This window comes from Xenopus laevis, chromosome 7L, assembly GCF_017654675.1.
Source record: "Xenopus laevis strain J_2021 chromosome 7L, Xenopus_laevis_v10.1, whole genome shotgun sequence".
NCBI lineage: Eukaryota > Metazoa > Chordata > Amphibia > Anura > Pipidae > Xenopus > Xenopus laevis.
In genome coordinates, this window is record NC_054383.1 from 112254196 (window position 1) to 112276454 (window position 22259).

At 41.8% G+C, this 22259-nt stretch overlaps 1 protein-coding gene across 2 annotated transcripts in view; it reads right to left on the minus strand.

Annotated features, from left to right (window-relative positions):
- The window catches only part of grik5.L (glutamate receptor, ionotropic, kainate 5 L homeolog), a 136111-nt gene that overhangs the window by 53953 nt on the left and 59899 nt on the right, over positions 1 to 22259 (minus strand). For both annotated transcript variants that reach the window (XM_018226289.2, XM_041569535.1), the window contains one exon: positions 9459 to 9623. In XM_018226289.2, coding sequence (XP_018081778.1) covers positions 9459 to 9623 — 165 coding nt within the window. The remainder of the gene's footprint in view (positions 1 to 9458; positions 9624 to 22259) is intronic.

Here is a 22259-nt window from a genome sequence, read left to right on the forward strand (position 1 = left end):
TGTACCTGAAATGCCAGGGCCTATTTTAATTTTCAGTCCGGACCTGGGGACATTATTCTGCTTGTGTCCACAAAGTTAATAGCAAACAGTTATATGCAATGGGTGATGATGTGGAGGTGGATTACAGCCAGGTTTGTGAGATACCAGCCAGTTCCGGAGGGGGTAAGGAGGTCTTTGTATACCACAGCAGTGTAAATCGGGATTCTCCTGTAAAAAAAATTAAAAAAAGAGGAAAGAAGAGTATGACCTTTTTTGGTACCCATTGGTTTCCTAATTCACCTATTAGGCAAGGATTTTTTAAGAGCCAAATATTTGCTTATTTAATTTAGGTGGGGTAAAGGTGGCTCTGGTGGCATCTGACACAGATGCATCCCTAGTGGTATAACTCACTGCAAGGGAGATTTGGTGCTGGTTCCTGAAGAAGGATGCCTCAGTAAGGACAAGAGTAAGTAAGACCCAAGATGGAACATCTACTTTCGAGTATGCTGAATTGAAGGGATCCCACAAACTTGGAATAGTCAATAGTCCTGTAATAGCTCATGCTTGGAGCAAGATTCTGGAGTAGGGTAGCTAGCAAGCAATCAATCTTCAGGTTCAGCATAGGGTTAGTGTCCCCATGGGGGTGAGTGAGCCGCCGGTTTAAGGTAGAGTAATACTCCACCGCATTTATTGCCGTTTCTATTTGTCGGACATATCTTTTGAACAATTGCTGTCTGTGAATTCATGGCCAGAACATTGTCTGATTTGTTCTCTTTACTACTTTATTTAATCTGAATCGTTAGTTGCAGGTCGCAAGATTGGCACAGACGATCATTCGTCCAACATAAGGCTATAATCCACCTATAATTCACGGTTGTTAGACCAAAGGAATTATCTTTAGAATGGGGCATAGGAATGTCTGTGCCAGCACTTATGCGCAAATTTTATTTTTTTTTAATTAATGGACCTTTAAAAAACAATGAAAGCGTTAGAATTGTGTGAGACAGAGAAACATGGCAATATCAAGCAGGTTAAAGGCAGAAATGAAAGGACACGGAGGAGAGGTGACATCGAGAACATCTTATTCTTCAATGCCACTCAAAAAAGAAGTCACAACAGGATGGAAGTGTGGGTAACGACAGCATAGAGGGTGAGTGGGTGGAAAGAACGTCTCTTCGAATAAAATTAGACCTGCAATTAAGGCAGTCGGCAAAGGCTTGTGGAGAGGAAACATTAGTGGTGGGATAATGCAGGTAGGAAACTGGAGGGAGGGGGTGGAATACAGAATGTATGTGTTTTAAAGGCAAAGTAACATCTTATATTAGTGTTCCTTATATGTGTCTAATAGAAATATTTCAATAGATAAATGACTGTCCTGTTGGATATCCCTCCCATAAAAGAGGATAAGTTCATGCTTACAACTCTTTCTCAGTGTACTTTCTGCCTTTTAGGTCAAAGCCATTGCTTTGCTTTTTCCCTACAATCATAATATTTGGTTCAATTTACTTGTTAGTGCTTTATTTAAAAAAACAAACATACCCTTTGTCCCAGTGATTCACTCTACTACAGCCAACCAAGAATTAGATACATAGACATAGTTATCATCATGAAAACCAAAGCCTAATTGGTCATCACAGGTATACTGTACTTGTTAGTATTTGTTTTATTATCATTATTATTATTATCATATTTTTAAAGTGCCAACATATTCTGCAGCACTGTAAAATAAATAGGCATATAAATTAAACATATAGATTATAAACAAAAAATACAAATGATAACTGAGTCGAGAATGGCCCTGCCCAAAAGAGAGAACAATCAAAAAGGAGATGAGAAATACAAAATTACAAGTCCTGTAGCAAAGAGATGTATATCAACTAGGGATGCACCAAATCCAGAATTCGGTTCAGAATTCAGCCAGGATTCAGACTTTTTTTTAGAAGGAATCGTATTATGCCGTATCCTTCTGCCCGGCCGAACCGAATCCTAATTTGCATATGCATATGCAAATTAGGGGCGTGGAGGGAAATCGTGTGACTTTTTGTCACAAAACAAGGAAGTAAAAAATGTTTCCCCATTCCCACCCCTAAATTGCATACGCAAATTAGGATTCGGATTCGTTTCGGTATTGGCTAAATCTGTCACGAAGAATTCGGTTTGGCCAAATCCAAAATGCACCAAAAATGCATTCGGTGCATCCCTAATATCAAACAATCCACAGTTACGTTTAATTGTCTGAGAACCATAAGAAATAGTAATGGGCAAATTAATTCGCCAGGCGCGAATTTGTGGCGAATTTCTGCGTTTCGCCGGCAGCGGAGAAATTGTCAAAAAAATTCGGCAGCGAATGTCAAAATATATTTGACGACGATTCTGATGCCTGCGACAATTCCGATGCCGGCAACAATTCTAGGTGCTCGTTGACTTTAATGGGCGTCAGAATTGTCGCCAGCATCGGAATTGTAGCCAGCGTCAAAAATTCGCTAATCACTAATAAGAAACAGAAAGGCAAATTTTTCTGTGGAAGCTGATACTTTGTTGTATTTACTGTATGTTTGTGGATTCCTGTAGTGACTAACTTTAAAGGGGTAGTTCACATTTAAGTTAACTCTTATTATATTACAGAATGTCCTTATACTTTTGAATACTATGCCTTCCTCTGCTGCCTCTTAATTAATTGTAATTGTTATTGCTTCTTTTTATTACTTATCTTTCTGTACAGTTCCTCCCATATGCATGTTCCAATCTCTCATTCATCTCCTACTGAATGGTTGCTAGGGTAAATCTGTCCCTAGCAACCACAAAGCTGCTGAAATTCCACACTGTAGAGCCACAAGCAAAAAAGCTGATTTAAAAACCACAACAAATTAAAAATGACAGGCAGTCAGCTCACATCCCCTGCCGAAATTTGCCTTTCCCTTACCCATCAATCATTACCCCATCTACTGCGCGAACCCCCAATTCTGCCTGACACCCATGCCTCTTCTTCTTATACCCACAACTTGAACTAAAAAAAAGAGCTTTTAAAAATCCTTGTGAAATATAATTTTTCAAGTTTTTTAAGCTGAAACCTCTGGGACCTGCAGCTCTACAAATAAATCCCTTTTTAAAGTGTCTGGATCTTATGCTGCCTTCACAAATAAATAAATAAATATAAATATTGATCTGTTTATTTGTATGGCTCTCGCCTCTCACGTCAGACAGAAATGTTATCCAAAGAAAATTACTTTAGATTCTGTTGTTTTGGGACAGATGATTTGCCTGCAGGATCGGCCTGAGCCTTTGATCTGCACCATCCCCAACATGAGAAATGAAGGCATTGGTCTGTGATTTCACATACCTAAAAGCACAGGCCCCGAGCCTGTACCACCAGCATCACTATGGCAACTATTCTCAGATGTTAATGAGAAACCTCTAATAATCTAAAGTGTACACCGACTGAAGCACCTGAATGTTTTACAAACAACCAATGTTACATACCGAGTAGAAAATATGCATTTTCCGTGTAAACATTTTCATTCTACTTTAGAACATCACTTACTTTAGATCTTTTTTTTTTTTTTTTTAGAATTCTATTCATAATAATATTTAAATATTTAGTAAGTTTCCCCACGATATGTTAGATTTAAGCTCCCATCTCCCCGGGATATCATTGGAGTGGTAACTGCTCCGGCATATTAATAAGGAGAAATGCTGTAAAATGCATGAATTTCGAAGGACCTTTATTATGGCAAAGGCTCTTTATAGATACAGTCACCATACGATTAATTTAGAAGAAGTATTGGAAGGATGAAATGGGGATGAAAACAAAATATTTACTTTGATGAACACCATCCCCAACAATCTGTTATTGATCTAGAGCAGTGATCCCCAACCAGTAGCTCGGGAATAACATGTTCCTCCCAGGGCCTCAAAGTAAGTGCAGCTTTTTTAATTCCCGGCTTGGATGCAAGTTTTGGTTGTATAAAAACCAGGTATACTGTCAAATAGAGCCTCATGTAGGCTGCCTTTCCACACAGGGGCTACTAAATGGCCAATCACAGCCAGCTACAAACATTTTCCATGCTTATGTTGTTCCAGTTTTTTTTTAACTAAATGTTGCTCGTGGCTAAAAAAGGTTGAGGCCCCCTGATCTAAAGCATCACAGGCAGGATCAGATTAGGTACTTTGGGGCCCACCAGGACCACCACTGCCAAAACCACCTGCACACTTGCACATGGCACACACCAGCACACAGCCTAGCCCCCCCCCCTCCAACTTAGACCCTGCCTGAATCAGAATGTTGCTATCTCTTATATAGAGCAAATGATCCTCCCATGTCGACGTCACAGGGAGCAGGCAGTTGTGGGTATATTAAAGATTGCAGTTGCTGGCCAGTGGGGCCACAGGAGTTCTGAGAGTTTTAGTTTAAATCTACCCTTCCTCCTTTTCCCTAGTTGCCCATGTATCTAGTATTATATTCACTTATCCAGTTATTGGCCAAGAGGTGTAATGAACACTTCCTGCCACACTTACATATAGTGTTTGAAAAGGGGTGGATCTTCCTCTTTGGCTGCTGGTGTCCTAACTATCTTGATATGCCCATTGAGCCTGGGTACACCAAGGCCCATTAAAGCCATTGAGGTAGGAAAACAACTGCTTGGCACGCACTCCACAGGACTCCAGGTAGCGGTAAAAACTTTTTACTTTATTGCACAAACATATATTATCCTAACGCGTTTCGTATGTTACCACACGTAATCATAGGCATTACATTAAAGCCATTGCCCTTAAAGGACCAGCATCTTTAGTGTCGGGGAGCAGGGAACCCTGTGAACGAGGTTAGCTAGAGACAGGTTATATCTGTGAGAGTAAGATAGAGAGTACACATAGTAAGAGCAGTTTTAAGCTCCATCAAGGATCTGTAGCAGGGAGTAGCTTCCCAAGGCTCCTAGATTGCCTTTAGTGTAGGGACCACAGTATATAGGGCATCAGGCTTAGACTCCTTCTCCCTGACCACTCTGCTGGGTAGGATCCAGACCACTTCAAGGTACATATGCCTGGGATTCCTATTACTACTTGACTACAATGTCTATGGGAGTCACATTCCTCAGCTTGTCATCCTTGCCTGTCTCAGGACTGATAATTCCATTTGCATATACCTCATATGACTGTAAGTAAACCTGAGGACATTTGTCTTGTGCAAATAAACTGTTACTCTTTTGTTTCACCTCTCTTTGTTTGCCTCACGAGGAAACTTCGGGCGACTTCAGAAAACGAAGCATTACGCGTGACGTCCCACTGCCGATTTACATTCTAGCCAGCGGGATGGCAGTTTGGGGAGATTAGTCGCCCGAAGAAGAGGCGATTTGTCGTTGGGCGACTAAATCTCCCCGAGTCTCCACGTGTGTCTCTGCCCTCAATGACATGTAAAGGGAATTTCATTTGGTCTTGTAAATGTTAGGCACCCCCAGTGAAATCAAGTTCTTTTTCCCTAGGTCAGTGCTGCTGTTAGAAAAAACTGCACAGGACCATGGAAAAACTCTCTAATTAAGGGCTGCACCAGCACTATACTTAACCTTTTCCTGGCATCCCAAGTGTCTAGTAAAGATTCTGTTTTTGCATATGCATAGTAGAGTAAACCAGACAAGTTTCCCCTACTACACATGTATGATCATCAAGAGCTAAAGGGCTGAAGACTAAAAGGTAAGCAAATAATGGCACAGCGCTTGCAGAGTTTCTCCATGACCCTGTGCAATTTTCTCTGAACAGGAGAAACAGCCCCTGGGAAAAAAAACATAACAGGTACCCACTAGAGAAATATCTTTTACATTAAACACATCATAAAAAAGTATATATCATATACTTTAAAAAGTTATTCTAAAAAGTTGTCTTTATGTTTATTTACCTGGGCAGTAGTTGTGTGCAAATCTGCAGCTCTCTATCTGTATTCTCCTTCTATAGACGTCTCCAGGTCAGAGTCTGAAGAAGTCTAACAGATAACAGGGGTCTCTAACATAGGAGAACGCAGCATGCAAAGTGCAAAAAAGTCTGCACTCACCCATTTTTTTTAGCACTCTGCAGACTGTGTTTTGCTCTTTACAAATGGGCACAGGCCCCTGCACTCTATTTTGGAGCTCAAAGATTTGCAGCAAGCCCCTAGAACCTAGCCCTATCTGTGTTAGGCAGCACTCTATCCAACGTTGTGAGCAGGGGAAGCAAGTATGACCAGTGTCAGACTTTAGTGTGCAAAGCCCCTCACGGGTCCCCAATCCTATCCTCCTCCTACCTCCATGCATCAAACTCACCACCAGCCCTACCCTTCTCAGCTGTACCTTTTACTTTCTGCTTGCAGCCACAATGGAGCAGGGACCTAGACTGGGTTATAGGGGCCCACAAGAAGTCAGGCCCACCTGTTTTGTTCCCAATATCCCACCAGTCTAGTCCGACTCTGGGAACCACACTACCTGTCCCCAAAGTTAGGGAGCAACAGGAGACGCCACTATGGTAGGCAGGCAGTAAGGACATGGTTTGCCTGCATATTCTGAAGGTGCAGTCTCCTCATCTTGCTGGATTGAGTTGCAGAGTGACGCATTCCCTGGGGCGCAAAGAGCTTGTTAGATGAGCACTAAGGGTGACACTTGGGCCCTTTAGTGCTCTAGCTCTTGCATCCCAGGGAAAAGTACATGACCAGTAAAATGTTCCATAGTGCTGCAGTGTATATAGATGGGAGCACTAAAAATTCTGAGAGTGTTATTTTTTATTATGCTTGGAGTCTTTGAAGCAATTAAATTTTTCTAGAATTTTAGCAAAAAATGCTATTTTTTGTTGTTAATATTCACTGCATGCTCCACCTAGTGGTAGAATCTATTAGTAAAAATGAACATGGTTTGGTTGAATTAAACATTTAAAAATGTATCACCCTCCTAAAAGGATAAAGGAAAATAAGTGAATAAAAAGCAATCTTATCCCTTTATCCAGTATTCAAGGTATCTTAGCCAAATTATTGGTAGAAAGAGTGCTGACTAATCATGAAAGTAACCAACTGGCTTAGAGAAGCTCCTCAGACTAAATTCCAGCCATAACATTGGCACCTTCATTCTCATACATTGCTGTGGTACCAGCCAACAATCTTGTTCAGCACAAATAATTGTCTCATGCAGAGCATGAGAGATTTATTTGTTTACCATGTCACTACAATTCCCTCCTGTCATTTAAAATAAAATCAATAGGAAATACTAGCAAGTTGCAAGAATGAGCAAACGATGGATTCACAGACAGGAGGGTGTCATTGTAATACTGCGTTTGTCTCTAGCAAGGACCAGTGGAGACAATAAAAAAAGGCGTTTGGTCTGATATGAGATATAAAATATAAATGTAAACCAGGAATGCTTAACCTGTGACCCAGCTGTTATATGACCTACAAATTCTAGCATCTATGCCTTGGGGATCCTGTGAATTGTTGTGTACTCATTAAGTGCAGTAAGCACCAACGTGGCCACCCATGTCCTTCCAACTGGGCTCCCCATATCCTGGAAAGCCAAAAGGCACTGCTCAAACATCTTACACTAGTTTGCTTTCAGTCTGGGAACCCCAGTTATTGCTTGGAAGACAATAATAGGCAGCCCTACAGTTTGAGGGGGGCAGTGGCAAGAAAATGGGGCAACGCTTGCTCAGTTTTACCAAACACTAACTTTTGACACATACCTCTCTAAGAAAGCAGTATCATTACCAACAACTCATGATGAAAAGCCAAAATTGTTTTCTACAGTGATTGGCCACCATCACTGTGAGCCCAACACTTTTTGTAACAGCAGGAGATCAGCAACAACAACAATGAAACGACTTAACAGTCCTTATATAAAAGAGACCTTTTATATAAAAGTTACTTGTCTCCCTATGTCCAGTTATAAGTCTCTTTAACCTTTGCCACTTGCTGGTGCACTCCATATTCCTTAAAGGCATCTGTCTGTTGGTTAACGGGACTACAAGAAGATATTCCCATGCCTTTCTTTTCTTACATTGCCACCACCTTCATCACAATGAAAGTTCATTTTTTAAGGTGACCTCCCCATTTAAAGTATTTAAAGGGTAATGGGACATTTGACACTTTTGGGTTTTAGGAAGCCCTGACCATCATGTACATACAGAATTATGCAGCTTAACCATATCCACTATCCTTGCGGTGGTTGAGTGGTGGTTGAGTGATCAGGAGAGCAAGCACATTATTCATTTTTCTAAAGCCTTGCATTAAACAATGGATTTTTACTGACACAGCAATAAGCATAGCCACCCTACTGTCTGCCAAATATAAAGGTCATTCCTCTATTCTGATTCCAATAGGACTGGTGCTGGTGTCAGTCTTATAGAAAAAAACTACAAGCGACTTATGTATAACACTCAAATATCTTTATGATTGTAAGCACTATTGAGCACTTTAACTCCTGTAATGCTCAGTATTTCTATGTAATTTGTATGTTGGGTGTATACACCCATCTAGTGTCATGCAGCGGGTCGGGTACACGCGGGTTACTGCAAAAACCTGTGGTACCCAGCGGGTTGCGGATAGAAGTTCCGGGTGCGGGTATAGAAGCGGGTTGGCGGTCCTGCGGATCGCGGGTCGGGCCGTGGGTCTTCTCAATAGCAATTTTTACTCCTTTTTTCTGATCACGCCTACTTCCGATGATGTCATTTCCAGTTTACAATGACAGCACTTGATTCTTGATGGTCAGCGGGTCCAAGTTGCAAATAAGGTACTTGCGGGTCGGGTCCAAGCGGGTAAGAATGTGGGTTGCAGGTCCGGGTTGCAGGTACGGGTCGGGTACGACCCTGTGGGTTACAAAAAATGGACAGGACTCTACACCCATCTATAATAGGGATGCACCGAATCCATTATTTTGGAAACCCCGAATCCTTTGTGAAATGTTCGGGCGAATACCGAACCGAATTTGAAACCATAATTTGCATATGCAAATTAGGGGTGGGAAGGGTGAAACCATTTTTACTTCCTTGTTTTCTGACAAAAAGTCACATGATCTCCCTCCCCACCCCTAATTTGCATATGCAAATTAGGGTTCGGATTCTGTTCTGCCGGGCAGAAGGATTCAGCCGAATCCGAATCCTGCTGAAAAAGGCCGAATCCTGTCCGAATCCCGAACCAAATCCTGGATTCGGTGCATCCCTAATCTATAACATAACATTGCAGGTTTTGTTGGCACTTTTTAAATACCTGTTAGTAATAATATTCTCTATCATCTTTCTAGATCAAAGCTGTCCAAAAGGAAGACTGCCAACCCAGTGCTTTCCAGCCTTCTCTACTGCACCATAGACTTGCTTCTGTATGGCATTGTCTATCATGCAGCACAGCTCAAGAACATATCATACATTGATTAATCAATTCAGTATATGGAAGAATTGGAAAGAACCAGTCTAGGACTTTCTCAGAAATGATCTCATGTCCACTTGTACTGAATGGAGTTCAGAGTTAGTTCCACACTTACTTGTGTCAGTGGTCTCGTACTGGCTGTCTCTCTGCAGTTCAAAAATCTCAACTTCCACCCGTCCGCTGGCCGATCCCTGTGCGTGACTGTTGATATGTTCACGGGCAAGAGCCAGTGCCAGTCTCTCACCACGGCCGCACACAGTCTGGTCGTCAAGGATTGCAGCTATATAAAGAGAGAAAAAGAGTTTAACGAAGGTATTAATATGGCGATTTTCTACAGTAAGACACAAAAGAGATGGTGTCTATAGTAACAGTGGATAATAGTCTCTGGGAAGGGAGTGTGACTGTGGGATAGCAGGTATAGTAGGGAGTGATGGTGCCTATAGTAACAGTGGGATAATAGTCTTTGGGAAGGGAGTGTGACTTTGGGATAGCAGGTATAGTAGGGAGAGATGGTGTCTATAGTAACAGTGGAGATAATAGTCTCTGGGAAGGGACTGTGGGATAGCAGTGATTGTAGGGAGAGATTGTGCCTATAGTAACAGTGAGATCAGGGCCACCATCAGGGGGGGACAGGGGGGGACAGGTGGGACAGGTGGGACAAGTGTCCCAGGCCCAGGCATGAAGGAGGGCCCAGCAGTTTTGAAATTTCTGGGCCCCCCTTGAGATTGCCGAAGCCTTCTGCCATTGTAAGTGGGGCCCTGGCACCAAGGTTTTTTTTAAAAAAAAATATACTTTGGGCCCAAATTTTTCTTTAACTTGTAAGGGGGGCCCTGGCGCCAATGATTTTTAAAAAAAACTTTTATGGGGGGGCCCTGGCGCCAATGTTTTTTTTTTAACTTATAAGGGGGCCCTGACCATCAATAGCTTTTTATAACTTGTGTGTGGGTTACTTTTTTAGCGCTGATGTCTGTGTGGTCTTTTAACTGTGATGTGGAGTGGGCAGGATCTGGGGTGGGGCTTGGGCGCCAGTGTGGGCAGGGCACAGTGGGCCCCGAAAATTTTGTTGTGCGGGGCCCCGTGATTTCTAGTGAGATAATAGTCTCTGTGAAGGAATTGTGGCTGTGGGATAGCAGGTATAGTAGGGAGAGATGGTGCCTATAGTAAAAGTGGGATAATAGTCTCTGGGAAGGGAGTGTGACTGTGGGATAGCAGGTATAGTAGGGAGAGATGGTGCCTATAGTAACAGTGGGATAATAGTCTCTGGGAAGGGAATGTGGCTGTGGGATAGCAGGTATAGTAGGGAGAGATGGTGCCTATAGTAACAGTGGGATAATAGTCTCTGGGAAGGGATTGTGGCTGTGGGATAGCCAGGCCCGGATCTGTGGAAAGGCTATCTAGGCCCGGGCCTAGGATGGCAGGATTTTAGGGGGGTGGCATGCTGCCCAACCACACCCACATTGGTTCAAAAACAGTGAGGATGCGCTGGAGATACAATCATTTTTTAAATTTCCCGTGCGCCAATCCCCATTGCTCCGGTCCAGATGATGAAAATTTGCATGAATAAAGGGGAGGGAACAGAAGCGATGAATGGCAGTGGGACTAGGGGTGCCCACTAAGTAAATCCAGCCCTGGGGATAGCAGGTATAGTAGGGAGAGATGGTGCCTATAGTAACAGTGGGATAATAGTCTCTGGGAAGGGAGTGTGACTGTGGGATAGCAGGTATAGTAGGGAGAGATTGTGCCTATAGTAAAATTGGGGATAATAGTCTCTGGGAAGGGAGTGTGGCTGTGGGATAGCAGGTATAGTAGGGAGAGATGGTACCTATAGTGACAGTGGATAATAGTCTCTGGGAAGGGAGTGTGACTGTGGGATAGCAGGTATAGTAGGGAGAGATAGTGCCTATAGTAACAGTGGGATAATAGTCTCTGGGAAGGGACTGTGGCTGTGGGATAGCAGGTATAGTAGGGAGAGATGGTGCCTATAGTAACAGTGGGATAATAGTCTCTGGGAAGGGACTGTGGCTGTGGGATAGCAGGTATAGTAGGGAGAGTTGGTGCCTATAGTAACAGTGGATAATAGTCTCTGGGAAGGGAGTGTGACTGTGGGATAGCAGGTATAGTAGGGAGAGATGGTGCCTATAGTAACAGTGGGATAATAGTCTCTGGGAAGGGACTGTGGCTGTGGGATAGCAGGTATAGTAGGGAGAGTTGGTGGCTATAATAGCAGTAGGTATAATAGCCTCTGTGCAGGGAGTGTAGATGTGAGACAGCAGTTCCATAATGTATGCAGCTGACATGTTAAGAAGTGCTTTTATAGAGATTGTTCATTATTCCCTTAGTCTAGATTCCTTATCACAAATAGATCAGAAGCCGATTAACTTGTGTGTATGTTTTTGGTGCGAGGGAGGAAAGCAGAGTATCCAGAACGCAAACACAGGGAGAACACGCTAACTCCTTGCAATCATTGCCCTGGTCAGAATCAAACTCAGGACTCCAGCGCTGCCAGTATCAGGCAGCAGTGCTTTGCATTTTACCACCAGCTAAAGGCCTGTAGGATGTACTATCCCACTTGAAATAAATAACAGATCCTCACAAACAATGGCTGTTTAGTTCTGTTTTGGCAAATATGATACAGTGTAAATCAGCAGCTTTCACAGTAAAACATGGGCACCGTATCAACAAGGGACCAACTGAAAAGCAATATATGAGACTCACAGAGTAAGTGTCTTACAGACAGGAGGAGACTGAAATGGAATTATAGAAAAACCACAAACCCCAGCTCTTGTAATGGCACACTGACTTTGCTGCTGAAAAACAGAGTATGGAACTAACAGCTCTTCTGCAGTACAGAATATATTAAGTAAATGAGACAATCATTTCTATTTGACTTTGATACCTTGCCTTCTGGCTTTCCACCGAGGATATGGCTCCACCTAAACAAAATATCACTGGCTCAGTCTGAGCTCACTCTATATACCAGTCATAGCTCTGAATATGTTACGTATCATCTGTAAGCTGCTTATGTCACATGAGCCTTTTTGCAGCTGAGGGGGAGATGCCATCATGGCAATGTTTAATTTCCTAAAGCAAGATGTTAAAGGAGTTGTTCACCTTTAACTTCTAGTATGCTGTAGAGAGTGATATTCTGAGACAATTTGCAAGTGGATTTTTTTTTATTAGTTATGGTTTTTGAGTCATTTAGCTTTTTATTCAGCAGTTCAGTTTGCAGTTTCAGCAATCTGGTTGCTAGGTCCAAAGTACCCTAATAACCATGCTCTGATTTGAAGAAGAGGCTGGAATATGAATAGAAAGATGAGTAATAAAAATAGCAATAATATAACATTTGTAGCCTTACAGAGTATTTGTTTTAATCAGCGACTCCCCATTTGAATGTTGGAAAGACTCAGAAAAAAGGCAAATAATGCAAAAACTATAAAAAATGAAAACCAATTTAAATATGGCTTAGAATTAGCCATTCTATAACATACCACATATAATGTAAAAGTGAACCACCTCTTTAATAAGTGACCCATAGGGCTTATTTACAATGAGCAGGGGGTCAAATGTTGAATCACTATATTGGGGGAAATTGTGCCCTTCAAAACCCAAAAGCACTCACAATCCTATGCTTTCCTTTACTAAAGCATATTATCCCACTCCTACTATAGGCACCATCTCTCCCTACTATACCTGCTATCGCACAGCCACAGTCCCTTCCCAGAGACTATTATCCCACTGTTACTATAGGCACCATCTCTCCCTACTATACCTGCTATCCCACAGTCACACTCCCTTCCCAGAGACTATTATCCCCATTGCTACTATAGGCACCATCTCTCCCTACTATACCTGCTATCCCACAGCCACAGTCCCTTCCCAGAGACTATTAACCCACTGTTACTATAGGCACCATCTCTCCCTACTATACCTGCTATCACACAGCCACACTCCCTTCCCAGAGACTATTATCCCACTGTTACTATAGGCACCATCTCTCCCTACTATACCTGCTATCCCAGAGCGACAGTTTCTTTCCAGAGACTATTAACCCACTGTTACTATAGGCACCATCTATCCCTACTATACCTGCTATCCCACCGCCACAATTCCTTCCCAGAGACTATTATCCCACTGTTACTATAGGCACCATCTCTCCCTACTATACCTGCTATCCCAGAGCGACAGTTTCTTTCCAGAGACTATTAACCCACTGTTACTATAGGCACCATCTCTCCCTACTATACCTGCTATCCCACAGTCACACTCCCTTCCCAGAGACTATTATCCCATTGTTACTATAGGCATCATCTCTCCCTACTATACCTGCTATCCCACAGCCACAGTCCATTCCCAGAGACTATTAACCCACTGTTACTATAGGCACCAACTCTCCCTACTATACCTGCTATCCCACAGCGACAGTCCATTCCCAGAGACTATTAACCCACTGTTACTATAGGCACCAACTCTCCCTACCATGCCTGCTATCCCACAGCCACAGTCTAGTGGCTGTCTAGAGACTATTATCCCCACTGTTACTATAGATACCTTCAGCCCCTAATATACTGGATATCCCACATTCATGTTTTCAAATAACACTCTGCAGGACTCCACTATGTTTGAGGTCAAGAGTAGTTATCTCTATTTGAATGCCCATATAAGCATCTCTGCTCCACCCCCTTACCTGGCTTCCTCCTTTCTCTTTGATGTCCCTATTAATAAATATAGATTTCTTCCTGATCCACAGATCTCCAACAAAAAAATAATCCATTAATGTTAACAACATCACAAAATACAGCCTCATTCCAGGCTCTGCGCCATTTCACTCTGCCCTCTCCTTCATCCCCACATCAAATCACTTTCAAAATGCTGTCACTTTTATCCATGAAACATCTCCATATTGTGACCTTGCTTAAAGCAAGATGCCATGATTCTTATTGGTACCCTCATTATCTTTTGCCTTGATGATTCTAACTCTTGACTAATTGTTCCCAGCCTCATTCACCTCACAAAGTCCTTCCTCTTGTGCAGCCCGTAATGCCCTTTTTCACTTGACCTTAAGGATCAAAGTTAAAGGGAAATCAGCCCAGTCTCTAAGTAAGATGCTTCTTTGGTTTATTTACTTTAAATCAGAGAGTAAAAATAAATATATGCTGCATTTAGTGAACAGAACTTTTTCTTCTTTGCATTCTGCTTGTGCCAGTTGCACCATTGAAGACACAGCTCTCAAGAGAGTGCAACTATTTTGCTTTAGGCCTGGACCCCAATGTGCAGTGATTGGATTTCTACTTATGATTCCCAGCAGTCCCCCTTCCTTCTAATATAATCACACCTACAAGGCTTTGTGTTGGCATCATAATACCTAGTGCAACCAATATTACCCATCCTCACTCAAGGCCATCTATTCCTCATGGATCTTGCACACTGCACTTGCACAACCGCTGGAGGGCCACAGGTTGGGCATTTCTGCTTTGTGTAGATGGAGACCTTAACCCCCAGAAAATGTAGAAAAATGCAGGCAAAACTTAACAACAAATCTATAAGCCATGGCTGTGCATCCTGTGGTCCTTCTACTCCCATTATCATCCTGGGAGTCATTGCTCTAATGGAGCTTAAATGGTCCCCGTGCAACGCATCTGTATGTGCACCCCACGGAAGCTTCTCTGACCGCTGTGAGGCAAGTTAAATAGAGGAAACATAGAAACCTATTAAAGGGAGCCTCCAATAGCCTGATGCTTGCCTATGTATTAATACACACCTACAGTAGTGCTTATATTATAAGCTCTCCAGGGTATTTTACCCTTCCTGATGCAATAATACATATAGCTCATATTTTCCATATTTATAAATGCCTGGTTTAAGGGAGAGCAAAGAGGGCATTTGCAATGGCCCCAGACCCCCTGTATTTTCTTGGCCAGATGATAAATATGTTAACGGTTGCATATTGTTCCACTGAGAGATTTCTATTAACAGAAATGCCAAACCTGCAGCCCTCCAGCAACCGGACACTTATGGCAGGGGCACATAAGGATGATGGGAGAGTATTTTGCAAACCAGGGTCTATAGCACTTGCTGGAAGCACCCAAAGGAGACCTGTTTTGCAATTGCTGTCTATAAGTTAATCCCCACTCCCCCCCCACCTCTTTGACTGGAGAGAAGGACCAAGGTTGGTGGGAAGGATGGGGAGACGGAGTCCTTTGAAGCTTTTCATCTCATTCATTTATTTGGAATTTATTACTTTTTCTTTATCCCACTTTTTTTGATATGTTAATTTCATAAATTGTAGAGTATTAAATGTGTATCGCAGCTTTTATGTGCGGAGCAAAGCGAGACAAAGCATCTAAAGGGCACCCCCACCCGTCTAATAACCTCCAGTCTCTTCCTTTCTCAGCCAGAAGCCTAATAAGAACAGCCAAATACAAGAGAACCTCCTGACATTTCTGTGGGTCCTCTGGGAAGAAGCATTTTCAACAGAGCAAGACATTTCCAGCAACAGCTTCATCCAGGCCTGATTTACCCCTTACAGCAACATCCTTTCCTCTTTTTAATTATTTGCTCCTTGGACAATGATCCTGTCCTTCTATACCCCATTACCCCTTATGTTAAGGTGTCTTAACTAATCACTATCTGTTATACAGAATGCTTGGGACCTTGGGGTTTCCAGATAACGCATTCCATACCTGTTCAAGCAAACTCATAGAATTTGGTACCGCTGATGCCAGAAGAACCATTGAGGCCACTCAGGGTTTTAACCATGGATGCTTCGATGGAGAGATATTTTAACAAAGATCATTAAAAGACATGTAAATCCAAAAATAAAATTTTGCCTATTAAAAGAAAATGCCATTTTAAGCATCCTTATATACATTCAATACACATTTTTCATGATTTTAAAGTTGTTTGCAAATGTAATTGCTATTGAAAGCCGTATTTGCCTGTCTCTTTCTGCACTGCTGCTTCTGACACTTGAAACAGTGCAGCGCAAGTCAGTGCTTTTCCAGCCAAGACAGGCCTGTTGGTCAACTGGCTTCTGCCTACATTGTTTACAAAGTCAGAAGCAGCAGTGCAGAAAATGAAAAGGGACAGATACTGCTTTGCAAACATCTGCAAATGTGTAATGAATGTACACAGAGAACATCATTTTCTTTCATTCTGCAAAAAGGTTCTTATTGGGTTTACATGCCCTCTTAAAAATGAAAATGAAAGCTCCTTCTTAGACCGAGGCAAATGTTCTGTCCTTTTCTCTTGGTTAGGATAAATCCCCTGTCATCCAATCATCATTCCCAGTGTCGGACTGGGACAGCAGGGGCCCACCAAAAAACTTCAGACTAGGAGTCCACTCTCACTACTATTTTCATCCTCTCCTCACTCAACCTCTATTCTCCTAATCTCTTTTCTTTACATACTATGATCTATTATCCCATCTATTAGCCTCTTTGTTCTCATAGAAGTAGGGAATGGCCATGAAATAGGCAAAACGTTTAGCAGGATGAGGGCCCACTGACACCTGGGCCCACCGGGAGTTTTCCTGGTATCCCTGTGGGCCAGTCCGACACTGATCATTCCTATTTTAGCATACCTGTTTCTCTCTGCCCTTTCTAAGAAAACAGCCTGGGCCATATTAACTATTAAGGATAAACTTGTTGCAACCAAATTGCCTTGGACATATATAGCCAATGCAAATGGACATGAATGAGACACTAGGCATGGTTTACAACTACCTCTGGCCAGTTTTAAAGTACATTGTGGCACAGCAGCAACTTTTTTGCTTTCCCTGATTTGAGAGCGATTTAGATGCACCAGATTGTGCCATGACCACATAAAGGCACAATGCCACAGGCTGGGTTCTTTTATAAAGGTAACATAACTCCAATTTGACTTGATATTTTATACTATTGCATTTCTATTTTAAGTGGTTTCTGAGATATTAGCAGTTTTAGACTGCTAATAACAGACATTTTGCTCAACAGCTCTCTCTGATTATACAAGAAGTGCATAGAAAGGACACAGTTTGGATGGACGCTCGGACCTTAAAAAGTGAGGCATTGAGCTGGCAGCCTGATATTAGGAATCTTAAACTGCATTCAACTGCTATTCTCAGAATCTACATAAAATAGAAAAATGTGGTAATTTCTGGGTTTATACCCCTTTAAAACAGGAGGCAAGTTTTTATAATATGCAAATATGCAATATGCCAGTGGTGTGATACAAGTGACATCACAAAGCACCAACATTTATATTGGATAACCACAAAAAATGCTTATAAGGCTTCAGAAACAGTTATATACCCTTGTGGATATAAAACACAGATATCCAGATCCATAACCATGTTGTTTGCTATGGGGTGGGGCTGAATTGCTGGGGTTACACTTGCTTTTTTTTAAGCCAAAATAGGTAATTTTTCAGTCATTTTAATGCTAACATTTTAGCTCTATTTTCTATAGCCCTTATAGACTTACACAGAAGAATAACATATATAAAATATGTATATGCAGATATCATGTGTCCATATGCTACTGGCTGAGCTCTATGATGAGTGTACTTATGACCTGTGCCTACAGGGCACAAGGGACATGTCAAGTGTCATGCAACTGACATGACAGTCACGCTTTCAGACATGTACCCTGCTCTCAGGCTAGAAGAGCATAAATTCCTAGGTTTTATCCTGCAAGCAATCATATGCCCAAGCAACGGAAAATCAAGTAACTTGTCCAATTGAATTAATGGGAACAGTGGAGTATGAGGCGGAACAGTTTATTTACACGAGTGTCGTGCAGAATTTTTTAAGTAAGGTTTAAGTAAGGTGACTCTTTTGAGAGTGCTTAGGGGTTTATAACACAACAGGAGAGCTGTGGGGAAGTTGAGGCTGGTCAGCCAGCCTAGGAGACAATGTTGTTAAGACAAGGGTAAATCTGCAAGCTGTGATACTTACTCCTTTATAGATGCCGGAGGGCAGTAAAAATAATTATACCTAACACTTATTAATTCATTGCAAAATAAAGGTACATAGGCCTTTTAATGCGTTTTCCCTTTATCTGCAATGTGCAGAAAAGACCACAGCGGGAAAAGCAACCTTCAGCATATCTGCTGGTATGGAATGACAGCTCCCGGCTAGGGTTGCCAGCAGCCAAGTTTAATAAGGGTCACATACAATATGCACAAGAGCTGCATAGATTTCCATGCAGCAATAAACAAAGCATTTTTATAGCATTGCTTATTGGAGGTGATTGCTGGTAACCCTTCTCCTAATGTGTAGCTGCCAGTGGGGAGTAGGGAACTGGAAGCATTGAAGGTTACTTCTTCCCAGCTTCCAGTATTTAGTTATGCTACTGCGGCTAAAATACTGCGGTGACTAAAGTATTATTGCTGTGACCTGATGAAGCGTATCATTAACTCCTACTGTTACAGAGCCAGGCACGTCATAGGGAAATGCACAATTACAGAACTCCAACACAACTGAAACTCCCAGCGTCCTTTGCCATCCTCAAGTTGGAAGGTAAGGGGACTGTGTCTTTAAAGGGGTTGTTCGCCGTTAAATTATCCATTAGTATGATGTAGAGAGTGATATTCTGAGACAATTTGCAATTGGTATTCATTATTTATCACCTGTGGTTTTAGAGTTATTTAGCTTTTTATTCAGCAGCTCTCCAGTTTGCAATTTTAGCAATCTGCACTGATTTGAATAAGAGACTGGAATATGAATAGGGGTGGCTCTGAATAGAAAGAAAATAATAAAAAGTAGCAATAACAATAGATGTGTAGCCTTACAGAGCATTTGTTTTTAGATGGGGTCAGTGACCCCTATTTGAAAGTTCGAAAGAGCCAGAAGAAGAAAAATAATTCAAAAATTATAAAAAAAAAAAAAAAGAAAAAAATGAAAAGTTGCTTAGAATTAGCCATTTTATAACATACTAAAAGTTTCCTTAAAGGTAAATCACCTCTTTAAAGGGAAAATGAACTGGGCAGCAGTTTATACATCTCTCACACTAATTTACCTTCAGATCGATCTTCCATGATAGTCAAGAAGAACAAATCTGCTACTCCTACTCCTGCTCTAGCCAAATGACATTCAGACTGGGCCCCCAGTGACTGCTCCAGCCGGTTAGTTTAGGAACCACTGTTATATACCATATTAATGCTTATTTTAAATGGGAACTTCATCCTGAATATAAGACAGGTGAATTACAGGGCATAATGGGAATATTTAATGTGCTGTTTGGATATTCATATTTTTATACAGTTTCAATATTTATATTTAATCAAATGTACATTACTTCAAATTTTTATTACATATGGGTGCCTTCATCACACCTAGAGGTGTACTGAGCAGGCTTTATGAGATGGTTCTGATTTATATTAGCCTACCTGAATTACCCTGTAATTGCCAGTAAGGCTGCAGAGGAGATAGATAAGGGAAATGCTACTGGTTCTTATGGTTATGCTATTTGTTCTGCTAAAGGAATATGGGTCTCCAAGGGCCTACCAGTTAATGAGCCACCCTGGGCCCACTCTTATAGTAATTAGATAAGCACAGTGCCAAATATAGCATACTTTTTTACATAGGCACAAAGAGGAAATATTGATAGACTGATGGGAATTATCCTAGGTTTTGGCCCACAGGAAGATCTTCTGGTACTCTGGTCCGACTAGTATCAGGAAGAGTTGTCATCCTACCTATGATTGCAATTGTAGGTAATTCCAGGGGGCAGATTCACTAAACTGTGAAAATTCGCCAGCGACTAATTTGCTCAGATATTGCTAATTCACTAAAATGCGGACTTTCGTTGTGGACGCTGAACGCTGGCGACTTTTCAATAGCGTTGCTTCGGCAATGCAAATAATTCAAATGTGTTAGCATTCATTTCTGCCTAGCACAAATTCGCTAGAGGTCTTCCGCTCAGGTTAATATTCCTTTTTGTTATATGTTGCAACAAATACATTACATTTCCACTGTTAATTACACATGTCCAGGGAACCTTAATAAAGAAAATAGAGTTGTTATAATGCCCACTGTATAGTTACTGTTCTATATGTTGGAAAATGTATGGGGAAACCAGTTACCCAAAAACCAGTCTTTTGCAGGATATCACTCTGAAAAAAGGAAAAGATGCCAAAGTTTTTTGAACTTGGATGCTTTTTACACTCACAGAATATGATGTAAGTAACAGTAGATTGAGGAAGATCTATGCACCCCAGTGTACTTCGCCTGGTCTGAGCTGGCGAAGGCAAGTCTGGCACAAAAGGTAAAGTTCAGTAAAATCCGCATTTTAGTAAATTTGCAAAGTAACGTCCATTCTCCTGGTGATAGAGTGCGAATGAGCGCTAGCGCCTATCCCTTTTGCTAGCAAATTATCGCCTGCGCCTGTTAGTAAACTGCAGATGTCCCTAGGAGCAGTAACGCTGGTGAATTGTCGCCAACGTGTCATAGAGGCACCCAGACTTAATATACATGCACACATACAGGTACAAAAGAACTACTTGGATATCCCAGAGGCTGCATTTTGATGGCAGTGTTGCTTCTATGGAATAGCTAGGAAGGCAGCAGAAAGGTATGTAGTGAATACTGGCCTTTTCTCTGCCTTTTTACTGGCCTTTTTTATAATTGGTAGGTGTTAGGCCATGGCATACCCCTCCCTATTTAAACCCCTTCCTGCTTCCTGTTCATTGCACGAGCCCCTGACTTTTCATGTACAGTACCAGTGGTCTTGATCCAATACTTTAACCTTGAGCTTAATTAGCCTGCTTTGACCTCTGCCTGTCCATCTGATTATGGTCACGCTTAACCGACTTAGACTGTTATATACACAATTGGGTTCTGTTTCACCTTCAGCATCTTTTCATTAAAGATACGGGAACTGTAACTCTACCTTAATGTAGGTCTCTTAAATTGCTTTTGGAGACTCCTCCTGATAATGCCTGCCCATGCTGTAGACCAGTGATCTCCTCCGGCCAGTGGCTCGTGAGCAACATGTTGCTCTCCGACACCTTGGATGTTGCTCCCAGTGGCCTCAAAGTAAGTGCTTCTTTTTGAATTCCTGTCTTGAAGGCAAGCTTTAATTGTATAAAAACCATGTGTACTGCCAAACAGAGCCTCCTGTAGACATCGGGTCTACCATAGTCACAGCCCATATTTAGCACCCCCAGGGACTTATTACATGTTTATGTTGCTCTTCAACATTATTTTTACATTTGAATGTGGCTCATGAGTAAAAAGGATTGGGGACCCCTGCTCTAAACTGATATTTGCTGCAGACCCATGCAGTTTTACTTTGTTTTATCTTTAATGTCATTGCATTGACATCATGGCTGAGAAGAAGGGACTTTCTCCCAGGTATTCTAGCAGCTGTGGCCAAAATGGTCATGTCTTGCCCTTAGTTTTCTTTGTCAGTATACTCAGCCACTGTTTTCATACAATATGTCTAGACCGGGAGTCCCCAACCTTTTTTTACCCATGAGCCACATTCATATATAAAAAGAGTTAAGGAGCAACACTTGCATGAAAAGGTCCCAAATAAGGGTATTTGATAGCCCCTCTGTGGACTGGTGTCTACATGAGGCTCTGTTTGGCAGAACACCTTTTTTTATACAACCAAAAATTGCCTCCAAGACAGGAATTCCAAAGTAAGCACCTGCTTTGAGACCATTAGGAGCAACATCCAAGGGCAGCATGTTGCTCAAGAGCCACTGGTTGGGGATCACTGGTCTAGAGACAATAGTACTTGTTATTAGCGAATGGCAACACTACCTTACAATGATGATAACTGCTTACTTACTCAGAAAATTCAACAGAATGGAGGTACTTACTTCTTGAGGATACTTAACTAACAACTATGATAAAATGAACCAAAAGACAGTGATCGGATTGGTTGTTATAGGTAAGTGCACCTATGTATGTTAGTAAATTACCCCTATATCC